This window comes from Pempheris klunzingeri, chromosome 15, assembly GCF_042242105.1.
Source record: "Pempheris klunzingeri isolate RE-2024b chromosome 15, fPemKlu1.hap1, whole genome shotgun sequence".
Taxonomy (NCBI): Eukaryota; Metazoa; Chordata; class Actinopteri; order Acropomatiformes; family Pempheridae; genus Pempheris; species Pempheris klunzingeri.
The window spans coordinates 14,037,346-14,060,125 of NC_092026.1; the positions used below are offsets into that span (position 1 = coordinate 14,037,346).

The 22,780-nt window shown below is 43.3% G+C and overlaps 3 protein-coding genes across 3 annotated transcripts; 2 read left to right on the top strand and 1 right to left on the bottom strand.

Moving 5' to 3' along the window:
* Nucleotides 1-550: 550 nt before the first annotated feature.
* Nucleotides 551-9,977, top strand: dars2 (aspartyl-tRNA synthetase 2, mitochondrial). The gene is made up of 17 exons (XM_070845156.1): nucleotides 551-737; nucleotides 1,111-1,210; nucleotides 1,389-1,455; nucleotides 1,622-1,723; nucleotides 2,441-2,536; nucleotides 2,641-2,764; nucleotides 2,926-2,972; nucleotides 3,134-3,240; nucleotides 3,894-3,963; nucleotides 4,128-4,307; nucleotides 4,773-4,880; nucleotides 5,082-5,144; nucleotides 5,450-5,602; nucleotides 6,833-7,051; nucleotides 7,154-7,264; nucleotides 7,354-7,429; nucleotides 9,312-9,977. The coding sequence occupies exons 1-17, from the start codon at nucleotides 575-577 to the stop codon at nucleotides 9,503-9,505; spliced, it is 1,980 nt and encodes a 659-aa protein (XP_070701257.1). The 5' UTR covers nucleotides 551-574; the 3' UTR covers nucleotides 9,506-9,977.
* Nucleotides 9,978-11,543: 1,566 nt separating this feature from the next.
* Nucleotides 11,544-20,911, top strand: bpnt2 (3'(2'), 5'-bisphosphate nucleotidase 2). Its single transcript, XM_070845674.1, has 9 exons — nucleotides 11,544-12,131; nucleotides 12,674-12,746; nucleotides 13,232-13,378; nucleotides 14,042-14,201; nucleotides 14,981-15,076; nucleotides 15,580-15,741; nucleotides 16,497-16,631; nucleotides 17,094-20,079; nucleotides 20,110-20,911. The coding sequence occupies exons 1-8, from the start codon at nucleotides 11,998-12,000 to the stop codon at nucleotides 17,234-17,236; spliced, it is 1,050 nt and encodes a 349-aa protein (XP_070701775.1). The 5' UTR covers nucleotides 11,544-11,997; the 3' UTR covers nucleotides 17,237-20,079; nucleotides 20,110-20,911.
* Nucleotides 20,912-21,238: 327 nt separating this feature from the next.
* ankrd45 (ankyrin repeat domain 45) lies at nucleotides 21,239-22,745 on the bottom strand. Its single transcript, XM_070844923.1, has 4 exons — nucleotides 22,712-22,745; nucleotides 22,070-22,237; nucleotides 21,899-21,984; nucleotides 21,239-21,402 (listed from the first exon to the last, which is right to left on the bottom strand). Exons 1-4 carry the CDS (start codon nucleotides 22,743-22,745, stop codon nucleotides 21,253-21,255), a joined length of 438 nt encoding a protein of 145 aa, XP_070701024.1. The 3' UTR covers nucleotides 21,239-21,252.
* Nucleotides 22,746-22,780: the final 35 nt, after the last annotated feature.

Consider the following 22,780-nt stretch of genomic DNA (forward strand, 5'->3'; position numbering starts at 1 on the left):
CCACGCCCCTCAAGAATTCCGGGAATCTGAAAAGTTCCTCCTCGCTACTAGGTACCTTTTCCGGGGAAAGTTTGGGGTTGAGGGAAAGTTTTTTCCCCGGGTAATTTCGGTGGAAACGGTTTTTCAAAATTCCGGGTAAATGAGAAAAGTAGTAGAGTAGAGGTCAGGCGGCCGATGAGCGCCGATTTAAATCGATTTGAACTGCAGATTGACTACTTTGGTCTGACAGCCTGACGTCACATCCGTTTAGGTATCGCCGACTGCTAAATGCGGAAATGTGCAAGGGGCGGATGTATACAGCAGCGCAGGGCTTATCCACATGAGCGGAGGGTCACGAAAGCAGTTCAAACACACGGTGGAGGACTGTTACCCAAGCTGCACACCCTGACCCGGTCTGCGGAGTGCGGACAGTGCGCTCACGTTGAATTATGGTGTCGCGCCGTGAAGACAGTTTTTTTCCTCAGGCTTTTCCAGAGTAAGAAGTGCTCCGATGTGCTTGGTGCCTACAGCCAGGTGACCGGTGACTGCCAGCTGACAGACAACCCGGTGCCTCACTTTGTTTTTTTTACTGAAAATGGCAGCAAGGAGCAGATACCTGCTGCACGGTGTGTTCAGGGGACTCCGCTGTCGCAGCTCAGCTCGGACCTCCTGCCAAGGGCGCAGCCTGCTGTGGAGACCTCTGGTCAGGCATGTGAGCTGCTCATCCGGACTCTGCAGGTCTGCTCCCCCCACCGCAGGTACATCACTGAGATGAGGCGATCATGTTCAGAACTGGTAGATTACACTTCAGTGACTGTGGTTCTTGCATCTGGACTCTGCAGGCTCCACGAAAAGTCCTGCAACGGAATGATCCACTCAAGTGTTCCATTCAGCCTAAATATACAGTGTCTCATATGGATGAAATCATTATCACAACATCCATATAGTTTTATCAAGGCCTATTAAATGTATACAAAACCACATGAAATAATCAAACTTATAAGCAAGTAGCTGTGTTTTACTGGCACCTTTTCCTTGGAATCATTCATTTGTTTGGCATCACATGATCATACAGTCACCAACTGCCCCAGTCGTCTTCCAACACTGATCTTTATTCTGCTGCTGCTCCAGGTCCCAGCAGTTTGTCCTTCAGGAGTCACACCTGTGGTGAGCTGAGATCAGATCATGTCGGAGAGCAGGTCACTCTGTGTGGCTGGGTCCAGTACCTCAGGTAATGTTCTCTCGCTCCTCTGGACTTCCTGTCAGCTCTTTGCTTTCCCTCTCTGTTGTTAAATTCATGTTACCGGCTGTTGTTCTTTTGCAAAGCCAGGGCTCGAGCTCTACCGGAGTGGGTTGTTTTTCTCCCACATACAAAACGTGTGTTTTACCGTTGTTTCTGCCTCCAACAGGCACGACCTGTTTGCCATCCTGAGAGACTTCAGCGGCTTGACACAAGTTCTAATTCCTCAAGAAGAGGTAGGGACGGAAATAATTCAAATACTACAACACGAGTCTGTCAATACGATCTCAACAAATGATAAAGAAATTGGAAATAATTCAAAGCTATTAAAAATAACGTCAAATTATTAACTGTGTTTTACTTGAGTTTAACCCTTTTTTTTTTTTTTACCTGTGTTTTAAGTCTGCAAGTGACTTGAAAGCCGTGCTGCGTGATCTCACCGCCGAGTCGGTCATCAAGGTTACAGGAACAGTCAGACAACGACCAGCGGGACAGGAGAACAAGGTTTGTGTGTCACAGTAGATATTAGACTTCTTCTTACTCACATGAGAACATTTAGAGCTGCTAAACCATAAGAACAAAAAAACTGTTTGTATGGTACTAATGCAAGATGTACTGACCATCCAGTTGTGGCTTGAATACAATATCAGGTCACTTAAAGACAAAGACCAGATGCGGTTTCACTCCTGATTGTGAATCACTTTATTTCTTCGTTTTATTTGTTGTAATCTAAATCTTTCAATACTTGCACACCTTTTGAAAGAAAACATATTTTCGGGCGAAAGGACAGAAGTGATGGAGGCCCAGGTCTAGTGTGGCTTGATTGACACCTCCCACCTTAAAGAAGCAGGATTTAAACAGTATTTTGAGCTAAATGGTGAATGGACTGCACTTGTATAGCACCCTTCAAGTCTTTTTGGCTACTAAAAAGTGCCTTAACGCTACATCCACAGAGGGAAGCTGCCTTCAGGAGAAAACTAATCATTCACATGCACACACTAATACACTGAGGCACAGCTTCAGGGGCAAGATGGGGTTCAGTTTCTTGTCCAAGGACACTTCAACATGCGGACTGGAGGAGGATCAAACCCTTCATCCTCTGATTGCGGACAACCCGCTCTACCTCTGAGCCACAGTCACCCCCTCCTCTGAAGTATTTGAAGTAGGCATTTCTTATTCAGAGTGCTCCAACTTCTCGCTCTGCTGTATCCACACCAACAGAAAATGCCGACAGGAGACATAGAAGTCCTGGCTGAGAGTGTGGAGGTTTTCAATGTGTGCCGAAAGCTGCCGTTTGAAATGAAAGACTTTGTCAAAGTAAGTAGCTTTACGTGCATGTGAACTAGTTTTCAAATGCTCATTCGTGTAATATTGCTGTTAACAGTCATGGATGATTGAGTTTTTATGGTTTCGTGGTTCAGAAATCGGAGTCTCTGCGGATGCAGTACCGCTACCTGGATCTGAGGTCCTTTCAAATGCAGAAGAACCTCAGACTGAGATCTCAGCTGGTGATGAAGATGAGAGAATACCTCTGTAATGTGCATGGTACGGAGAGCGGGAGTTTAGTAGAATTAGAGGACGCAGGAAACCCATAAAAAAAAATACAATCATACAATCAGAACACAAACCGATAGTAGAAGCCAGGTCTTTCTGACTGAACCACGCCTGAAGTCTCTAACTATCTCTTTTTTTTTTCTCATTTGTAGGTTTTGTGGATGTGGAAACTCCTACCTTGTTTAAAAGAACACCAGGAGTAAGGCCATCCCCTTAAAGATTTCAGTTATGCCGACTTCAGAGAATCAAAGAGTGTGTCTCCTAGTCTGTGCCGTGTTATCAATTAGAGGAAAAAAGAGATGATCATTTTGTAAGAGCGGTGTCAGACACATGATGCTCAGACATTCTTTTGCGTTTCAGGGAGCCAAAGAGTTCGTGGTTCCATCCAGAGAGCCGGGTCGGTTTTACTCCCTTCCCCAGAGTCCACAGCAGTTCAAGCAGCTCCTAATGGTGGCTGGTGTAGATAGGTGGGTGAAGACTCTAACCCTAATCCCGTTTTTCCAGTGGCAGTCTGACTGATGGTTGCAGTGTTACAGGAAGACCAGTGCCTGTGCCATCTGCACGACACTCATCACATCTTTGTTGTTAATCCAAAGAAGCCTATTAGAGTGTAGAAGCCTCAGGGGTTGGATCTAACAACCCCTTAAACTAGTGGCTATAATAAATGTGATGACAGAACTTACAGATAATTATAAGCTGAATCTACAGCTCCTCTTTGCTTTATGGAGCTTCAGAGTGAGTTTCTGCTCTTTGTTAGCCGTCCAGCTACTTTACTCGCTTGGCATCATTTCAAGCAGTAGCACACGGCAGTTTGTAATGAAACATCTCTACAAACCCACTTTAAACTATAATATCTGTCTGCCCGCTGTTGTAAAGTGTAAAAAAATGTGTCTCTTACTCTGCAAAGTAATTGGTAACTCCGGATGTGTCAGTAGTGGACTACTAAGTGGAGTAGAAGTATGAATATGCTCACTCTGCAGTGCAAAGCCTCCACGCTCTGACTGTACGCTCCCATATTTGATCTACAGCGCTAATGTTTTACTGCTTTGGTTCACTGTGCTACGACCAAGAAGCATGCAGTGACCAGCGGCCTCTTTGTCCTTTGCTGCCACTCCGTCAGGTACTTCCAGATGGCCCGATGCTACCGCGACGAAGGCTCCAAACCAGACCGGCAGCCTGAGTTCACCCAGGTAACGCTTCCTCTGGTAGTCACATATCCGTGTCGAAGTGCTGACTGTGATTCTATTAGTGCTGCTTTGGTTCCAGTTCCCCTCCGTGCTTAGTCCTAGTGTTGACTTGGACCTAATAGCTGGTTTTACAGCCCTGACCTGTGTCCTTTCCTCATCTCTCCCAGGTAGACATAGAAATGTCTTTTGTGGACCAGGCAGGTATCATGTCCCTGGTGGAGGGCTTGTTACAGTACTCCTGGCCCGCAGAGAAAGGTCTCATTAAGGCTCCTTTCCAAACCATGACATATGAAGAGGCCATGAGGGACTACGGTGTGGACAAGCCTGATACCAGATTCACTATGAAGGTGATGACTGCATATCAGACCATTCTTCCTGGTTTTTGGGTCTTTTTCAGCAGCAAAGAATTAATGTTGTTGTATCACTATTGTATGTTATTGGATTACTTTGGGTACTATTTGATCTTGAGTATTGTGTTGCTGCTACTTGAGATGAACTTTGTTGAGTCTTTTTGGATGATCTCATAATTTTTAATGTACATATTTGCTAATTTACTACAAACCGATTTCATATATATTTCAAGTATTATAGTATAGAACAGTACAGTACAGGATACCTGTGTTGTTTACATCCATGTTCACTAGCTCGCAGTGTACTTGCTTTGAAGCATATTTCATTGTGTTATAGCCACCAGTAGATCATTCCTGCAAGCCCGTTGACGGGCATGCGTCACACATCCCGTTGAGCTCACTTTGTTTTCATCTCTGTCCGAATCCCTGTCTTTCTTCTTATCTGTCCGTCTGTCTGTCCAGCTGATAGACCTCAGTGAAGATTTCTTATCGACAGAAGTTGAATTCCTCAGATCAGCGCTGAGTCAGCCAGGAGGCTCTGTCCAGGCCATCTGTGTCCCCGGCGGGACGGTAAGAACAAAACTGTTTCCTGTTGAAAGAAATCCATCAGACCATACTCGCATGCATTCAGTGTGAGGTACAGTAATCCTGCAAATGAAAATTAAAAAAACTATGTGTATAAGTAAGAGGTTTGCTGCTATGTGTTGTGCCCTTGTCGACCCCCTTTCTGTCCGTCTCAAACGATATTCTGTGTCGTGTGTCTGACAACAGAAACGATTCGCTGGGAAAGATTTAGAAAAACTGAAACAAACAGCGAAGACTCAGTTCGGCCAGGTAGGTTTGCCTCTCTTCTTCCTTACTTTCACTTTTGTATTGTCTTGTGATTGTGAAAAGTTTGTGAGGCCACCATTTCATGTTCTGTCAGTGTCTCGTCGTCTTGTACTAATAATTATAAAAGGCAATATTGGAAATAAGGAAATACTGTAAAAGTGACTGAATTGTAGCTAAAAGTAATCATAATGTACATGAAGGTGGTATCCACACACAGTATTACTGCAGTACGTGCAGTATTACTGTGTCGACATGCAGTGTTTTCTCACCGTGTCTTTTTTCCTCCCTTGCATATATTTTGTCCCAAGGAGCTCAGCGTGGTGCTGGTCAAAGCAGACGGCACACTGAAGTCTCCCCTAAAGAAGTTTTTGTCTGTCTCAGCCACAGAAGAGCTGCTGCAGAGGACTGGGGCCAAACCAGGAGATCTGCTGCTGATGGCAGCTGGCTGCCTTAACACTGTGGTAAGAGAACTCACTGACATCAAACTTGGATTTAGTGCAAAGTCGAACAGGTGGAGGAAAGATAAAACTGAATATAACATAAAAATACGTCAATACCAGTGACGTGCGGTGAGGTTTGTGGCTGGTGAGGCACTTACTCTTTCAGAGTCACATTTACAAATATATGCACCCAATATATTTGCCAACTACCGATTGTGTTTCATATCTCATATCAGCATTCTTTCCATACACATAGCAGGTACATATTGGGCCAAGGAAGAATGTAAAATGTATAGCGGATCAGTATGCCTCCCAAAAAACACCAAGGTGGATGCTACAGACAGCTAGAACAAGCGGCACAGCACCACCGCGGATGCACTCTCTCTCTCTCAGTCACACACAGGATTGGCACACTGGTCTTACCTTTACTTGTAAATGAAGTCCATACGCCTCTCCTTCTTATTTATTACTTCACGTTTTGATTGAAAGTCCAATTTTGAGAAATTTTTGAGCTGAGATATTACATCCTCCATTTTTGCAGTCAGTCAGAGCAAAACATAAAATAACGGACTCCTATTGAACTTTACTTGACTACGTAGAAGAAGAGCAACCACCGAACAAGAAGAAACGTGAGCTCACGTACGCCCTCTTCATTGCGGCAGAGCTACTGCCTGCCTCACCTCACCATGTATTTTCAGTGCGGCTTTATGTCAGATCCTAACACTAAATAAATGATAGACATACGTGAAATACATTACCTATTATATGGAAAGTGAGGACATATAATAAAAATGTCTACAATGTATGAAAACATTTTAATAAAGCATTACATTGGTAGCATACGCTGAGTAAGCAAAAGGCACGCGCTCAACCCAGTTTGCAAGGGATTGCGCAATCTGACGTGAGGCACAGCTCGGTGCTGCCTCACCTCGCTGCCTACGCTGTAACTGAACAGGAAATGCGTAAAATACAGCGATTTTGATTATAAAAATGATTGAAATTATTCGAATCATACAGAAATTGCATTTATAGCACAGATCAGTGGACAAATATTTATTTTATCATTAGTATACATCTCATGATGGCAGGTGAGGATGATGACAGATGACCTGACCGCACGTCCCTGGTCAATACGTCTGTCTGTCCCACCCTTGCTCTCTCCTGACATCACTACAAGAGCTTTGAGTAGCCAAAATGACAGCCCGTTTACCATTTATCCGGTGTCTTACTGCATCCTTGCTCCGCCCTCAGCGCCCGTTGCTGGGAAACCTTCGCCTGCAGTGCGCAGAGCTCCTGGAGTCTTATGGCATTTCAGTCCGCGACTCTTCAGCCCTCCACTTCCTGTGGGTTGTGGATTTCCCTCTATTCTTGCCCAAAGAAGAGCAGCCTGAGCAGCTGGAGTCGGCCCATCATCCGTTCACTGCTCCACAGCCAAAGGACACACACTTGCTCTACACAGAGCCACACAAGGTAGTCACATCGACGTGCTCATAACCTGTTTCTTCTTTGTTTCTAATGAATTCTTCACACGCCACGTGGGATGCATCAAGGCTTGTATTCTTTTATTCCCAGGTACATGGTCAGCATTACGACCTGGTGCTGAATGGCTGTGAGATTGGTGGAGGCTCCATCCGTATCCATAAGGCCTCAGAACAGCTTTATGTCCTGAAGAATATCCTGAAGGTCAGTCATCGTATTTTTCAGTTCAGCAAGCCTTTGGAATTGAGTGGAAGCAGTTACTGGTCCTAACTGTTGGCATCTGTCTGCTGAAGGAGGATCCCAGTCTTCTCTCTCACCTGCTGGAGTCTCTGGACTCAGGAGCGCCACCGCATGGAGGCATTGCTCTGGGTAAGGTTAGCTCTGCACTCTTTCACAGGGGATGTTGCTTCCCAAGGCGCATGTGCTCCCATTCACAAATTCACTTCCAGTAGAGTTCCATCTGGTTCCACTCCCCAACATGTAGCCAGTTAAGATGATGTGGCCGATAGCAGGATGGGGACAGAAAATGTTCTGGGAATGTTTTAAAACTTAAATTCAGGGAGCTAGCATGGCTAGTGAGCTAAAAAATAGCAGTCCGCAGAGTTGGTAATTGCATATCGTTTTATTGAATATTAATAAACTTTACTGGAAATTGAATCATTTATGTGTTTAAATAAGAACACGTACACATATAATTAGATAAAATGCAGCCAGTAAAGATCTTTCTATATTCCAGTTTGAAATATGCCGTATTGATGCAGGTTGTAGACTTTGTATGTGTTCAAATCAGAAATGAATGAAGAACTGAACAGATGTACAGATGAAAAATCTGAATAATTATATTTACATTTTGAATACATTGTCTAAAATATACACACTACTCACAAAAAGTTAGGGATATTTGACTTTCAGGTGAAATTTATGGAAGATGTAAAAAGTTATTGCTACAGTGATATTATATCATGAAAGTAGGACATTTAAGTAGAAGCATGCAATGGTAGTTTCTTCATCTTAAACAATTTATTGAAACAAAAGCTAACAACAGTGGTAGGTATACCACAACAAAAAATGTCAATGTCTCAATAAGTTGAGACACAATAAGTGACTCTTCCAGTCTCTCTGTGTTACAAACTGCTGATGACACTCTGTGACCCTCAAAATGTGAACAGCATGATGAAGAGGACTGTTTAAATACAAACTGTCATTGAACCAGAACATTTAGTGGTCGATTAATGGATCAGACACTTGTTTTTGATTTGTGATTTTTGTGGTCAGTCACCTTGTTAGAGAACAGCATGTTATGCAATAAGTACTGAAACCTTGAACAGTTGGACAAAGTTTAGAGAAGGTCAAATTTAAGTTCACCTGTAAAGGTTATAGTGCATTTTAGGTGCATTCTGAAATTTCATCCGAAAGCCGAATATCCCTAACTTTTAGTGAGTAGTGTGAATGAATCAATAACTTGTGAAATAATGAAAGAAATTATTGAAAGTAAAGTAGCTAAATCTAGTAGCAGTTGGAAAATTGGAATTTGACATCAGGGTTAAAGTGGCAGTGGTGCATTGAGCAAACATACAGTACGTGATATATGATATATGTATATGTGCATTAACTAAAAGGTGAAAATGGTTATTTACCAGTGTTTATAAAGGGATACCTGTTATGTTCATACTTGTATTTAGGGGCACTACTAGAATATGTTTACATGCTGTACTGTTCAAAAAACACCTTATTTTTCTCATTCTGTGAATACTGCTTCCTGCTCTTTTCACCCTCTTTCTCAATGTTCCATTTTAGCTACTGTTTCTTTAAGGCGCCCCCCCCAACAGATTTAACAGATCAGTCCGAAGTTCAGGACATTTCCATTACAAATTCATCCAAGATAAAGTAAATCTGCTGACTCTAAAGTTCCTGAGATGGTGGGCCATCAAGACTGTTGTCTACACGATCTGTTTCAGCATCTTATTACCAGAACTAGTCTGAGACGACAACAATGGCAGACAGGAAGGTGAATTTGGGTTTCAGTGGGCAGGGGCCATCAGCCTGCTGAAGGACTGAAGGAGGTCACATGATCGATCCCTGGGTGTGACATCACAAGCGGGGCCAAATCTAAACGGCGTGTTTTCACACACAATTAGTAACAGTTGATGCAGGAGATAAAGATCATCTCTTCTCATAGTTTGAATTTCCTAAACAAGTGCATCACATGTAGGTAGCTTTGAACCGTTTTACCCCTCCATGCTTGTTTTAGGTTTGGACCGACTGGTGTCCATGATGGTCGGGGCTCCCAGCATCCGAGACGTCATTGCTTTCCCCAAGTCGTTCCGTGGCCATGACCTCATGAGCTGTGCGCCTGACTTCGTATCTGAGGAGGAGCTGAAGTCTTACCACATCTCTGTCAAATGGCCAACAGAGCGAGGAGGAGGAGGAGAAGGGGAAGGGTAAGTCATGCAGTGGAGGAAGCATGAGGATGAGGACAAAGGGACGAGCAGACAAACAGCAGGTGGCGTGAGGCCTGTGAAGATGTCTGCCAGCTGACCAGGAGATATAAGGAGGAGGACAGAAAACCAAGGCGAGGTGATGTTGTGCCGTTACTTTGAAACGGAGGACAACGGCGATCGTGGAAACGGTCACAGCGCAGAGTATGAAAATCTGACACACTGACTGGTTCAACAAGGAGGAAAAGCTCACTGATTACACAGACTGATGTCGGTTCCTAGATATAACCTGCTGTTATGTTGGTGTTTCCTCTCAGACCAACACCTTATAATCCTAATAAAAGAAAGTTTTCTATAAATTATTAATAATTTCCTCATAATTAGTAATGCTTTAAGGACCCGTTACTGCAGTGACCCTAAAGAGCTGCTTATTGTGTACTAGTTTATGTCACATAATGGTCCAATTGTTTCAAAGCGTGTTCCACCTTGGTAAGAATAAAACGCTGGAGAAACAATTAAAACCTGTCATTTCTTAAGCACACTGAAGGGCGCTGTCACAAATGCAACCGTTGGGAGCTGTGTGATTCTGCATGTCCAAGGTATTTGATTTATTTATTTATTTTTTGGATCGTTTTTGGGTAAACACTCGTATATTTTTGAAGGGGTGGTTCACTCATGCAGATGACAGGTTGAAATCCACTGTAGTGACTCGAGAAGAGATGCATTATCAAACCATTCAGTGAGCCCTTGTGTCCTATATGGAAGCATCAGCTCCATCATTTAGGTTGTTTCTTCCTCTATGTTGTCAGATACCATCACAATGGGAGTAAATGAATTTTGTGGTGTATCTTACGGGTAGAAAGTAGTTCCAATCAAAAGTAATGACAGTGAGGTCTTTGTGAAATGACTCAAAATGTCTCCTCACAAAGTAAGTTGAGCAATTCTGAAGAGTTAAATGATAGGTTCACATTTTTCTTTAGTCTGTCGTTGACTTGAAAGAGTTATTGGTCTTTGTAAGTCTTCCTCCAGCTCATAGTGGCTTTGGAGAAATCCCTGTCTAAAGCAATTCCAATGTAAGCGATGGTCCACAGTCCTCCATTCTGTAGAGAAATGCATCCTAACATTCAACTGAGCTTGAGCCGTCTAAATCAGACCAGGCCAGACTCGGTGGGGACCAAAGTTATAGTGTTGCAAAATTCCCTCTTTCTGCTTCGCCAGACAGAGTTTCCTGGCTGAGTAATGTGGGGGATTGTTCTCATGTAAAGCCCCATCCTGAGAGACACTGTGTGTTTTAGCAGTGTATGTCTGTTGTTTATTGTTACTGCAGCTATAAAACAGTTGTTTTAATCATTAGGTATTGCAGTCCTACTACAATGATTTTGTATCTTAGGTCTTCATTTAGGTCTTCAACTCTGAAACAGGATTGGGAGGGTTCATCAAAAGTGGTTCATTCAGTTTGGTCAAATACAATGTATTAAAAAGAAAAGCTCATGAAAATCTTATATGAATTAATTTATTAATAATAATAAATCAAGAAATAATCAAGAAATTAATATGATGAAATATACAAGTATCCAATTAAATCAGTATCTACTGAAATATCTATTTCTAACTGCATTCCCACACTAGTCTTCTGATTGGCTGCTCTGTCTCTCAACAATCAGGGCATCATAGCTCTTGTTCCAACCCCCAGAGGTCGATTGATAAGCAAATGTCATCCAGAAATGAATCCACCATGAAACAAATAAAAGTGGTCTTCATAAGAAAGAGCCCAGAATATGGATGTGTGACTTCAATTCTTTGACATCAGACCACAAACTCTCATTTTGGAACCAATTTTCAGCAGGAAGTCAGTCAGGTGAATTTGAACCTGGGAGCAGTTCTAGATAGATAGATAGATGTGTGTGTGAAAAATTAAAATAAAATGTACTATAATATACTATCCTAAGCTGTTTCCAGTTGTTTCTTATTGCACAGAGTGACTGAATACAATTACACCAACTGATGACGACAGCAGCAGTAACCCGGAAGAAAAGTGCCTGTGACCTCTGCTGTGTACGTAATGTTAGGGAGGAAAAATGATTGAACAGAGATGTGATTGTTTCCTCTTGCTGTCGACACCAGCGGACACTTGGCTTATTTCAGCGAGTTAGCAGCGAGAGCACGGACCTGCCGCCAAGCTGTCCGACCTACGGAATGTCGCTACAACCGAGGAGCGACAGTCGGTTATTCGGTGAATTTGCTCTCGCGGACGCCGGACGACGCTAAACGGTTCGCCATCTAAACTAACCGAAACAGTGTCCCGTGTGTGGCTTTTTCCTGACCGTTCCGGTTCGTCCGCCTCTCGCTTCTCGTTCGCTTCATTTATCCGAAAACTGAACGCCAGGTGTGAAGCAGCCAGTTACCGCCTTCGCTAGCTGTGACAGCCACGTCAGCTACACGTAGCTCACGTCTCTCCGGGCGTCGGTTTCCTGCTCCCATCATCCAGCGGGGACGTTAATGGCTCCGATGGGGATCCGGCTGTCACCGCTCGGTGTAGCGGTGTTCTGCCTCCTCGGAGTCGGCGTCATCTACCACCTGTACGCGGGCGTCATCTCCAGCCGCCTGGCCGCCTTCAGGGCGGACTCCTCTCAGTAAGTCACCGAGTTCAGCCACTGTGGCGGGCAGCTGTCATCGGAGGCACGGTTACTGTGTCTGTAGTCCACCCTGGTTGGAGAGAGAAGATCTCTTTGAGTTTGGTGCCCAGCTGATGGGAGGAAAGAGGTGCAGGGAGAGAAGGTGTCTGCAGGCTCATATCACTATATGCATTTGCATGGTCCATCTGATGGACTCGGGCCTTTTACTATAAACAGTGTAGTCTTCTGTCAGCTTCCTACCTGTCTGTAGCCGCTGCCTTTAATTTATTGAGTGTCAGTGGAGCTCTGTGAGTCATCCAACTGCTTGGTAGGCCTGACTAATGCACCTCAATACTTAAAGTACCTGAAACATTCCCATTGGCTGGCTCTCGGCGGTCTACAGGTTTGTACAGGTACAGAAGTTCGCACAACTTGCTTTCTCATTCAACTTTCCCAAAAGCTGATGAGGCTGATAAATAAACGAATAAATAAATGGAAGCTTTTCTCAGTCGCTTCTGTTATAACACATTCTGGTTCTGTCCTTTCTCCCCTCTCCGCAGACTAAAGAGGACAGTGGATCTGAGGGACCTGCTGGCCGTCTCGGTGGAGGCTGCGGTGCTCGGTGGCAGAGAGGTCCAACGCTTTTTTATTCACTCGTTTATTTTCACAGCTCACTGGACGAATGTTAAGCAGGCTCTCGTGATTTAGGTTAGATTTAGTACGTAACCATTATCGAGTGATTCACTTGTTAGTTTTGAATTGGAAGTATTAAACTCCCTGACAGGAGCCACACCAGGACAACAGACAGCAGATTTTTCTTTAAACCTACATTCTGCTGAAGGAAAAGCTGACTTACTTTGGCTAAAACATCCTCTTCCTTCAATTCAAATCTTTAGCTGTTGGATAAACTATGACATGACTGTAATGACAAAAAGGGAAGTATCTTTAAGCTAAGCTAGCTAAACCTTATATATAACTTCTGAGCCAGTTGTTAATAAAGTCTAATACACTGTAGTGGAAATATTTCATATTTTTGTGACTATAGTCTATTGTATTGGGTACATCAGGTGCCCCACTCTATCAGCGTGTGTGATCAGAGGATGATTTTCACTCCGTAGGTGAAGACGGTGCGTAGTGAAAATAGCCTGCAGGAGAAGTCAAAGGGCAAGACAAGGGAGGGAGCCAGCGAGCCTCTGACTATGGGGGACCTGCAGTCTCATAGAAAGATGTATAACCTCATGAAGAACACCTTTCCTGAAGTCACGGTAAGCGCAGCCACTGGAGCTGTTGTTGTGCAAGTTCTTCCCATTCTGCATCGTCTTTTTCTGCCATTGATTGTCTACTGTGGAAACTCCATAGAAGTTACAGTATACCAGTACTTAGATAGATTAGGTAGGGGTGGCTGTGGCTCAGTGGTAGAGTGGGCCGTCCCTCAATCAGAATGTCGGGGGGTTCGATCCCCAGCTCCTATGGGTCAACATGTCGAAGTGTCCTTGGGCAAGACACTGAACCCCAACTTGCTCCTGAAGCATGGCTTCAGTGTGTGAATGAGTATGAAAGAATAGTCTCCTCCAAATTACATTCCTCCTGTATGAATGATGTGTGAATGGGTGAATGAGGATGTCATGTAAAGCGCTTTGAGTAGTTGAAATAACTAGAAAGGCGCTATACAAATACAGACCATTTACCATTAGATACCAGTTCCTCTACTCTAAGGCAGTTAAATATTTAAATCACAAACCAGAAACTACCATGCACGAGGCTTTCATCCGATGTGAGGGGAAAGCTGCAGTGGTCTCATCTTTCCCGTATTTGCTTCACTTAGATTCGAGACAGACAGGACGGCTCATTTGTTACGTCGTGTTTGAAGTTTGAAATAATCCCGAAGTACGGGAGTCCTAATTCTGTGTGCGTGTGTTTGTTCTCAGGTGAACAGTGAGGAGCATGACAACATGGTGGATAAGTCTGCAGCGTGGAGCCGGGACATTCCAGCTGACATACTAGACAAGATAGAGGGGGGCAAGGACGTCCCTGCTGAGAGCATCACTGTGTGGATCGATCCTCTAGATGCTACACAAGAGTATACAGGTGTGCATGTCGCTGAAGTTTCGCCAGTTTAACTCTCGCTCTAATTTTTGACGACGTCGTCTTGTGCTGCTCCTGAACTTGACTGAGAGCTGTGAACAGTTGAAGTCAAAAGTCAGGCTTTGAGTTGCCTTCACAGATCAAGCTCATGGGATTCACTGGCAGTCTAGGGTACACTGTGAACTGTCTAGTCAAGGTTAAATAGAAGCTTGAATGCATATAGGAGGTGTGGTGGCTTAACTTGTTTGTTTTAAGTATGCTTATTGCACCATTACAATTTTGGAAAGTTGACTGAGCATGCACACAGAGAGCAGGAGAGGACTGAATCGGCAGTCGGCAATCGAGTCTGTCATTAACGTGTATTATGTAGTTTTGACAGTGCTGTAATTATGAAATAATGATTTGGTCAGCCAGGCTGTCTCCCACTCCTGATTAAATGTTCAGTGGCCCAGTGGTAGGACACCTCACTGGTAGTTGGAGACTTTCCTAGTCCATGTGTACCTATTTAATCTCCTAATGTGTACCTATTAGAGCAGGAATTCCATGCATTATTTGAAACACTTGCACACTAGCAGAATGATTTAGTATGATATAAAGCATAGAGGTTTAAATACACACACATGGGACACTTGCTGACACTTATCTATGTGTCCTCTGTTCTTTCTACACGTCTCCTATTCATTTTTCCTGTCCCCACCCATATCCTGTAACCTCTTCTTCATCTTTTATCCTCGTTCTCATCTCTGCCCTCTGTCTTTATCCATAAATCTCTCTCTCTATAGAGAATCTGGTGAAGTATGTGACCACAATGGTATGTGTGGCTGTGGATGGTAAGCCGATCATTGGAGTGATACACCTGCCGTTCACTGGGTTCACTGGTAAGTGTGTGTGTGTGTGTGCGCGCTTTCACAGCTTTTCTTGTGTGCATCAAACAAGGTGCCTCCACATTTTGAATTGGAATCTGGCCCTGTTCAAACATGGCTTTCACATGTGTCTTGTGTGACCAGCTCACAGGTGGACAGCTCTAAGTGTGTGTGTGTTTACACGTGGCGTTCATACATGCCTCAACTGACCACTTGTGACTGGATCTCACATCCCAGTTCTATATGCAAATAAACACGTCATTTGTGTAAACATATTTATTATTTGAACATTTTATTTAAAAACATTTAAGAAGTCCATTTAATATCAATATATCAATACCTATGTTCAAACAAGCGTCTGTGTATCAGCGTACCTTCTGTATGCCAGTAGAGCAGGAGGCCCGTCAATGTGGCCTAGGTCTCAGGTGCAATCACACCTGTTAGTTGCCAAAATAATATGGATTTAACTTCATCCCCTCTCTGACCCTCTCCCTGTCTCTCTTTCATCTCTCCCCCAGCGTGGGCTTTTGTAGGTCAAGGGTCAAACATGCATCGCCGGGCGTCCTACAATGTCAGCCCCCCAAAGGTGATCGTGTCACGGTCCCACTCTGGAAAAGTAAAAAATTTTCTCCTGGATGCCTTTGGAAACAGCACAACGATCATAGAAGCAGGCGGAGCAGGTGAGGAGAGAATTCCTTTACATCTATCTATTACTTTCAGAAGTATTGCATGTGCAGATGAAGGTGGGAGGCTATATATCGTTAAGTTCAAACAACTGAGCAAGTTACTACATTTTCTTAGAATAACTATTAAAACTATAACTATTAAAGCCATATACAGCTAAAATGGTAGACTGGATTTTAAAAAGTGATTCTCACACAGCTGTGAGTTCTGTTATAGCCCTATATTTAGGTTTGTCTGTAGTGTTCTGATGGTGTGTTCACATAGCCTGTAAAAAAGAAATTGACGTAGTTCTGGGTCTGAAAAGTGAAGCCAATTCAGGGGTGCCTTAAACCTGCAAGGGGCGGTTATATGGAAATCTTTGAGTAAATGATCGTACTTCTCACTTGATTCATTACTGTGAGTTTATAGCAATCACTAGTTTCAAGTTATCTTCAACACAACATGATGTCCAAGGCAGGTCATGCCTAAACATAACCAATCAGTAGCAGGCTTCACTCACACAGTTAAACGCATTCACACTACAAATATTGTTTTAGCACATTGGTAAAATTACCACGGACAAACACACCCATCATCAAAAAGACTGTCGGCATCAACAGGTGTTTCCATTGCATTTTACATGATGCACTGGCGAAGGTGCTGCTATAAAGCTGATGGGCTGAAGACAAAGGCTCCGAGGAAGGGCAGCCAGCTGCAGCAGTGTTACTGTAACCAGCTCATACAGACTGTGGTCTCCTTCTCTCTCTTTCAGGATATAAGGTCCTGGCACTTTTGGAGATGCCTTCAAGTGAAACGGGTTCTATAGACCAGGCAGATGCTTACGTCCACATCACCTTTATTAAGAAATGGGACATCTGCGCTGGTGCAGCATTACTGAATGCACTAGGTAATGTAATAACCACTATATTCCACTGTTTTTCTTCAAAGTCTATTCAGATATCCTTGTATGTTTTCCTTTTTGTTTGCTGGACTACTTTTCAGTACACTCATCCTTTTAAGGCACTGAAATTTTGGTTTCTGGGGCTAATTACTTTTCTGAAACATTAAATATTTTTGACTAATTAAGTAACAATCAAATTTAAAGCTGGAAATGAAACCTTCGTGGGTATTATTTGTTTAACACTCAACACAACTTAGCTAATGTGCGTCATCGGGACCGTGTGGATGTGGTTTGATTAAATGCAGCGTCGATCTTACTCCACATCTCATCCACGCATAAACGGATTCGCTAAACTGTGACAGGATATCAGTTATTCTGTAATCGAGATTAAATACGAAGCCCTCTTATGTTTTTACATTTGTAATGAATGTGTTGAAATGATTTAATCATCAATCGTCATGATTGTAGGAGGCCACATGACAACCCTAAAGGGAGAGGACATCGACTACAGTGGAACACCAGTCAACAAAGGAGGACTGGTGGCCACTGTTGGTGTGGACCATAAGGCTTTGCTGGAGAGACTACCAAACTGGGACCCTGACAAGCACTGAGAGACACAAATCCAAAGCCATTGGTAGTTTGGTCAGGTTGTGTTAAGGGCAACATGTGGCACCGCAGTGCCACTGAACAGCACTGTTAAACTAACATTGCTCCCACTGGAAACTACAATGGCTCTGAACACACACTCCCGGACATGCACACTTACTTGCAGCTAGGAGCAACGGTACGTCATGCATATACACACAAACACGCTCACAGTGAACGCTGGACAGCGGTGGCCCTCCCTGAGTCCCTTGACCTTCAGAAGACAACCGGCTGACTCTAATGTGAAGCACACTGCTGAAACTTACCAAGTTTGTGACCTTTCATCGTGTTAAGTCCCATCGTCCCCACAAGATATTCCAGTGAAAGCCCACAGGTAAGGAACACCGTGGATTCCAGACGGGCACGGTATCGTCAACATCAACAACAGCCTCCTATCATTATTGGAGACTGGACAGAAACAATGAGCCTCAGTGGCCTCGACAGCCAGTGGAATATGAGGTTACCGGCCAATGGATTAGATTTCTTCAATAAGCCCTCTGTTCACCAGCATGATTATGCCACAACAGTTCACTCTGTCTTAAAATGATAGGCCGCTTTAGAGATGTCAACGGTCATTGGCTCGGAGATGGAGCCTTTCAACTTCGAATTGAGAGTGAATACTGTATCAGCTCCAGTAGCAGCCACATTGGTCCACAAGTCCACACAAGTCCTGCAAAGTTCTGTTGGTTGGTTTTGCTCACGCTGTAGATGCAGGTCTGTCGAGCTTTAGGTCAGGATCCATGTAGTATATCTTAAAGAGCCTGGGTCTTGGTTTTGGTAGTTGCCCTGATTTGATATTTATTTCCAAAAAAGTTAAGAAAACCTCATTTTCATGTGACATATAAACACTTTTCCCCCATGTTTCCATCAGAGAGAGAGAACAGTGTGTACTGAGGAACAGCCAAAGGTTTTTACGTGGGAATAAAAATCTGTCTGTAAATTCTTTTTTCGAGAGTTACCACCACACATGTCATGTTAGTTGAGATGTGAGTAAAAGTCTAAATTAGTGCTCACAACAATAGTACAGTTATTTGTAGACTACATTGTTTCCTAAATCATGGTAAGTCCCAGAAGGGATCAGACTGTTGTTACCAGCTGTTTTTGATCAACTTTGTTGCAGCCAAATAGGCAGAAAATAATTTTCCATCACAATTAAATCATAACTTTAATGGCCAAAAGGAAAACTGAAGGAAAAGTTGTCAATGAGGCAGGTTTCTGGCTGGTAAAATCTATTCTCAGGTAGGGGTGTGGACATGCAGTGACTGATGTTCCCTGTACTGTCCCGCCATAAGAGGTTACACACAAACATAGCACAATATGATAACTGCAAGGTATGTGTACTCTGCCAGTTAAGCGTGAGGGCAGGGATGGAGGATACTGAACCCTAACTCTGAGCAGAGGTCAGCGATAGCTCGAAGTTGTTCATTTTGGTCTTCCTCAATATCCTCTAAATGCATGAAAATGAGATGGAGAGAACTGAAGTCAGTAAGCGGCTGTTTCTCCACACAGGATCATCGCTCTTACATTTCTCTATGAGCTAAGAGCAAAGGAACCAGGCTAAAGACTGGATGAACAAGTCCCATCCAATATGTACAGCTTCATTCATGACTTTAAAAACTGACCATCCTGCCAAATGGGCATTGCAGAAGGAAATCATGTGTTTCTATAATGGAGGTTTAAAACTAGACCACGTTGAGGACCTGTGTTTAACAAGTCTGGAATCAAACTTACCTGAGCTGGACAAGGACATTTCATCCTCCCTGTTTCCAAACCTTTTCTGCCTGCAGCATCCAAACCTGCGAAATTCAGTGACGCAAAAATGACACCCTGGTACTGGTCAGGTTTGGCTGGAGACTGACGGCACACTGTGTCAAACATACACACGTCCTTGCATGATTTTGTATTTTGATCAACCTTCGGTCCTGCATCACGTTTCACCCTGCTGAAGATACGAATCGCTCTATCGGCCTCTATTTCTGTCCGTACTGTCTGCCACGAGTGTGACTGAGTCTGTTTAAACTGACACTTCTATAGCCAATATTTGTATTGTGTGTTGCACGTGTGTGCAAACACTTGAGTTGTCTTTTTGCTGTGAAACCCTGTTGGGGAAAAAAACCCAGCAAAATTCTCACTCATGTCAGTTTTTTGAGGACGATAAACTTGGAAGGTACCTATTTTATGTTCAGTTTGTCTCTTTGTATCATAGATAACATTGTATAGACAAAAAAAACAAATATGTGTAGAGCTTAAGAGTTAGTTAATTGAGGATAATGAAGGGAAGATGTTAGCAGGTTAAAGGCCTGATCTGGAAGGTGTGGGGATGACCTAAAGAAACAACAGAAAAACGGCTTTGAGTCTCAAAGCCGGAGGTGTTCCTCCCTCCGGAGGTTTGTGAAACTTTAGTTTTATGATTCGAGTGCCTTTGACATGTACAAGTCCTAGGATGTTAGCTACAGCGCTCAGCGTGGCTTCTGTAGATGTTGCTAACAGTTGTTAATATGCAAAAGTGATGCTGCAAAATCAATTTAAATACACTGACACGGAAATCACATGGTTGCTATGGTGTGGATGGACTTGTGGATACTGTACACACCCTTACACTTGGATTTTGCTTCTTGTTTGCTTTGTGAAAGAAGTAGTTAAATCAGTGTGAGTTAGAGATAATGATTTAAAGGAGACAGGTCAGTTTTATACTACCCATTTTATTTGTTTGGGGTACGTTTTGGATGCAGTCAACAGTAACCAGTGACAAAAACGAAACACATTTTTATCTCCACGTTGAGTGTCAGTTGTTGAGTGACCTCACAGAGTATTGCTAAATGTAAAGCAATCGTGTGAGCTGTTAAAAATGATGTCCACTATACTCTTAAATTCAGAAATGACTCGGTCCAGGACTTCAACTGCAAGGCTTCACTTTAAGAAAGTGTCCAATGGCAGTGAAGCTGGCACGTTGTCGGAATACCTGAAGGTGAGATTGTTTGTTTTCTAGGTGTATTCAGTTTCTTATTTGGCTGTTATTTCCTGCATGGTGATGGTACGTGGGACTGAAAAAATGACTGTACATTACGTCATTACACCCTCAAGTAAATGTCAAAGTTCAGGCCGGAGAGGCTCATTTTTATTTACATTTAAACACATGAGAAGCGACGAAATGAAATGATTTGCTTTTCGCTGAATCAACTGAGGTGTAGACAAGTTCAGTGGTCACTAAAGTAAAGTTTTACATTTTTGACGACTATGTCTTCCATTTGTGTGTGTGTGTGTGTGTGGTTATGATACTGTAATGGCTGAAATGATGAGTGATAACTGATAATGATGACAGTTGAGTGGCTGACCACTCTGTCTGCCTGTTGAACATGGCAGGATGGAAAAGCAATAAGGACAGGCATTATTCCCCTCACTTTGGCCAAACTGTGCATGTTCTTACCGATGTGTGTGTTAACCGGAGAGGTGGTTATGCTCTGGGTTATCCTGCAATGTTACGTGGCTGGTTCGTGTCGAACGAGGGCTCCTCTGTGTGTGAACCGGCTGCGTCTGTCAGCTGTTCTGATAACCAGGGTGTTGTGGAGCTGCTCTGTGAGTCTCTCATCTTGCTTCTGCTGTGAATTTCCAATAAAACATCAGTGTGCATGATGGAATGGGCTTTGTCTCCGTTGGTCTTATTGCCTCGGGCAGCTGAAGCGTCTTCACACGGTGATTTTTAGGTCCAGTGGGTGTAGCATGGCATTAAACACTCAAAGTTTCAGTTACATGTGAACCACATGAAGACACGCATATAATCTCACTGAGGTTTAGGTAAATAATTATACACAGAAAAGAACATTTTGGGATATTTATTACACTGCCATCTTCTGCAATCAGAAATAAAGAAAAAAAAAAACTAGTAACACATTTGCAATCCCAACATCAGTCCACAGTAGTTAGTATCACTTCAGATGCTTCCTACAGTCAGGTGAGATGTATTTCCGTTGATCGATTAGATCTATTCACACTGAGCTGACAGCTTGCTCAGAATGGGCTGAAGACTGTCCTCCATGTCTCTCCTTTGGGCCATGAAGTCTGAGACTGTTGAGTTGCTGGCGTTGCTCTGAATCCAGTCGGACTTGGCAGAGCAGGCACGCGTGCAGATGTTCTGTGCAGAAGTTTTCAGGACAGACGAGAGGAATGAAATGGCAGGGCAAATTAAGAACTAGTGGAAAGACATTTACATTTTACGGTAATGATCGAAGGAGCTGCACTTACCCATTAGATAACATTAATTGTGCAGATGCTTTTATCCAAAGCGACTTACATTTGGGGTTTATTGCTTGATAGAAAGAGCTGCGGTGTAAATGTATACCTTGCCTATTACAGTTCTGCAGACTATTAATATGCACTTCTCATGTCTTTTAAAAGCTGCTGTGAAGACGGAAATTATTCTTTGCAGATGTGAACATAGCGAAGCTGAGAAAATGTAAAATGTGCATCTTCACAGTGATAATTTAATACATTTAAAGAGAAAAAAAACCTAGTCTCAGTGGTGGATGAGGACAGTGTATGGCCACACTCATTCATTTAAAAAGGATGCATTCATAAGTACATCTGAGTGTCAATAATTAGTTGAATCCCGATGCAAAGAAACGTATTACCTTTTCCTCTTTTGTGAGACTCCTCTCAGGGTCACAGATAAGGTCTTTAACAAAGGCTACATATGACATCAAGTCCTGTTTGGCTTCTGCGCAAAGACAAGCACACACACACAGGTCACCAATGATCTGCAGCTATACCAAAGATAATACCATAACATGACCCACACACACCCGCCAGGATGAGGCAGTCAGCACAGTCTGCATGGGAGTATCTGGTGGCCAGGTTTACAGGCCTGTCCCCTCTGAAGGTCTTCGCCTGCGTATCGGCTCCCAGCTCCAGCAGAGTCCTCACGGTCTCCAGGTGGCCCCAACAGGCAGCAAGGTGCAGGGAGGAATAACCTGCACAGCAACAAGTGTCAAAATGTGGCCACGGGTGGCTGCAGACATGTACCTGCTGCTTTGAGAGTGTGTTGGGAAATGAAAAAGGTAAACTGTAATGTTTATCCTAATTCATTAGAATGTGTTGCACACACAGACTATACAGAAACATTCCTCTATGTCTATGCATGCAGTTTTTGCTTTTTTTTTTGCTCAAACAGTTTGAGGATCATATTCAAAACGTTTGGTGTGATCTCATCTCTCAGGTTCCTGTGGATCCTCGTCCTGGCTCTGGTTCTCTGGCTTCTATGGATCACTGCTGCGGATCGTCTGCTGCCGCCACTTTTTACTGACATATCGTTGGGTCTCTATCTTAATTTAAGAGTTTGGTCTAGACCTGCTCTTTATGGAAAGCGTCTTGAGATAACACTTGTTATGAATTGGCTCTATATGAAAAAAGATTGATCGACTGATCATGACATAGTCCACACACACCTGTTGTGAGTGAAGCCAACTCATGGTCATCCATGGTGTAAGACTCTGGAGTCTGAATCCAGCGATTCA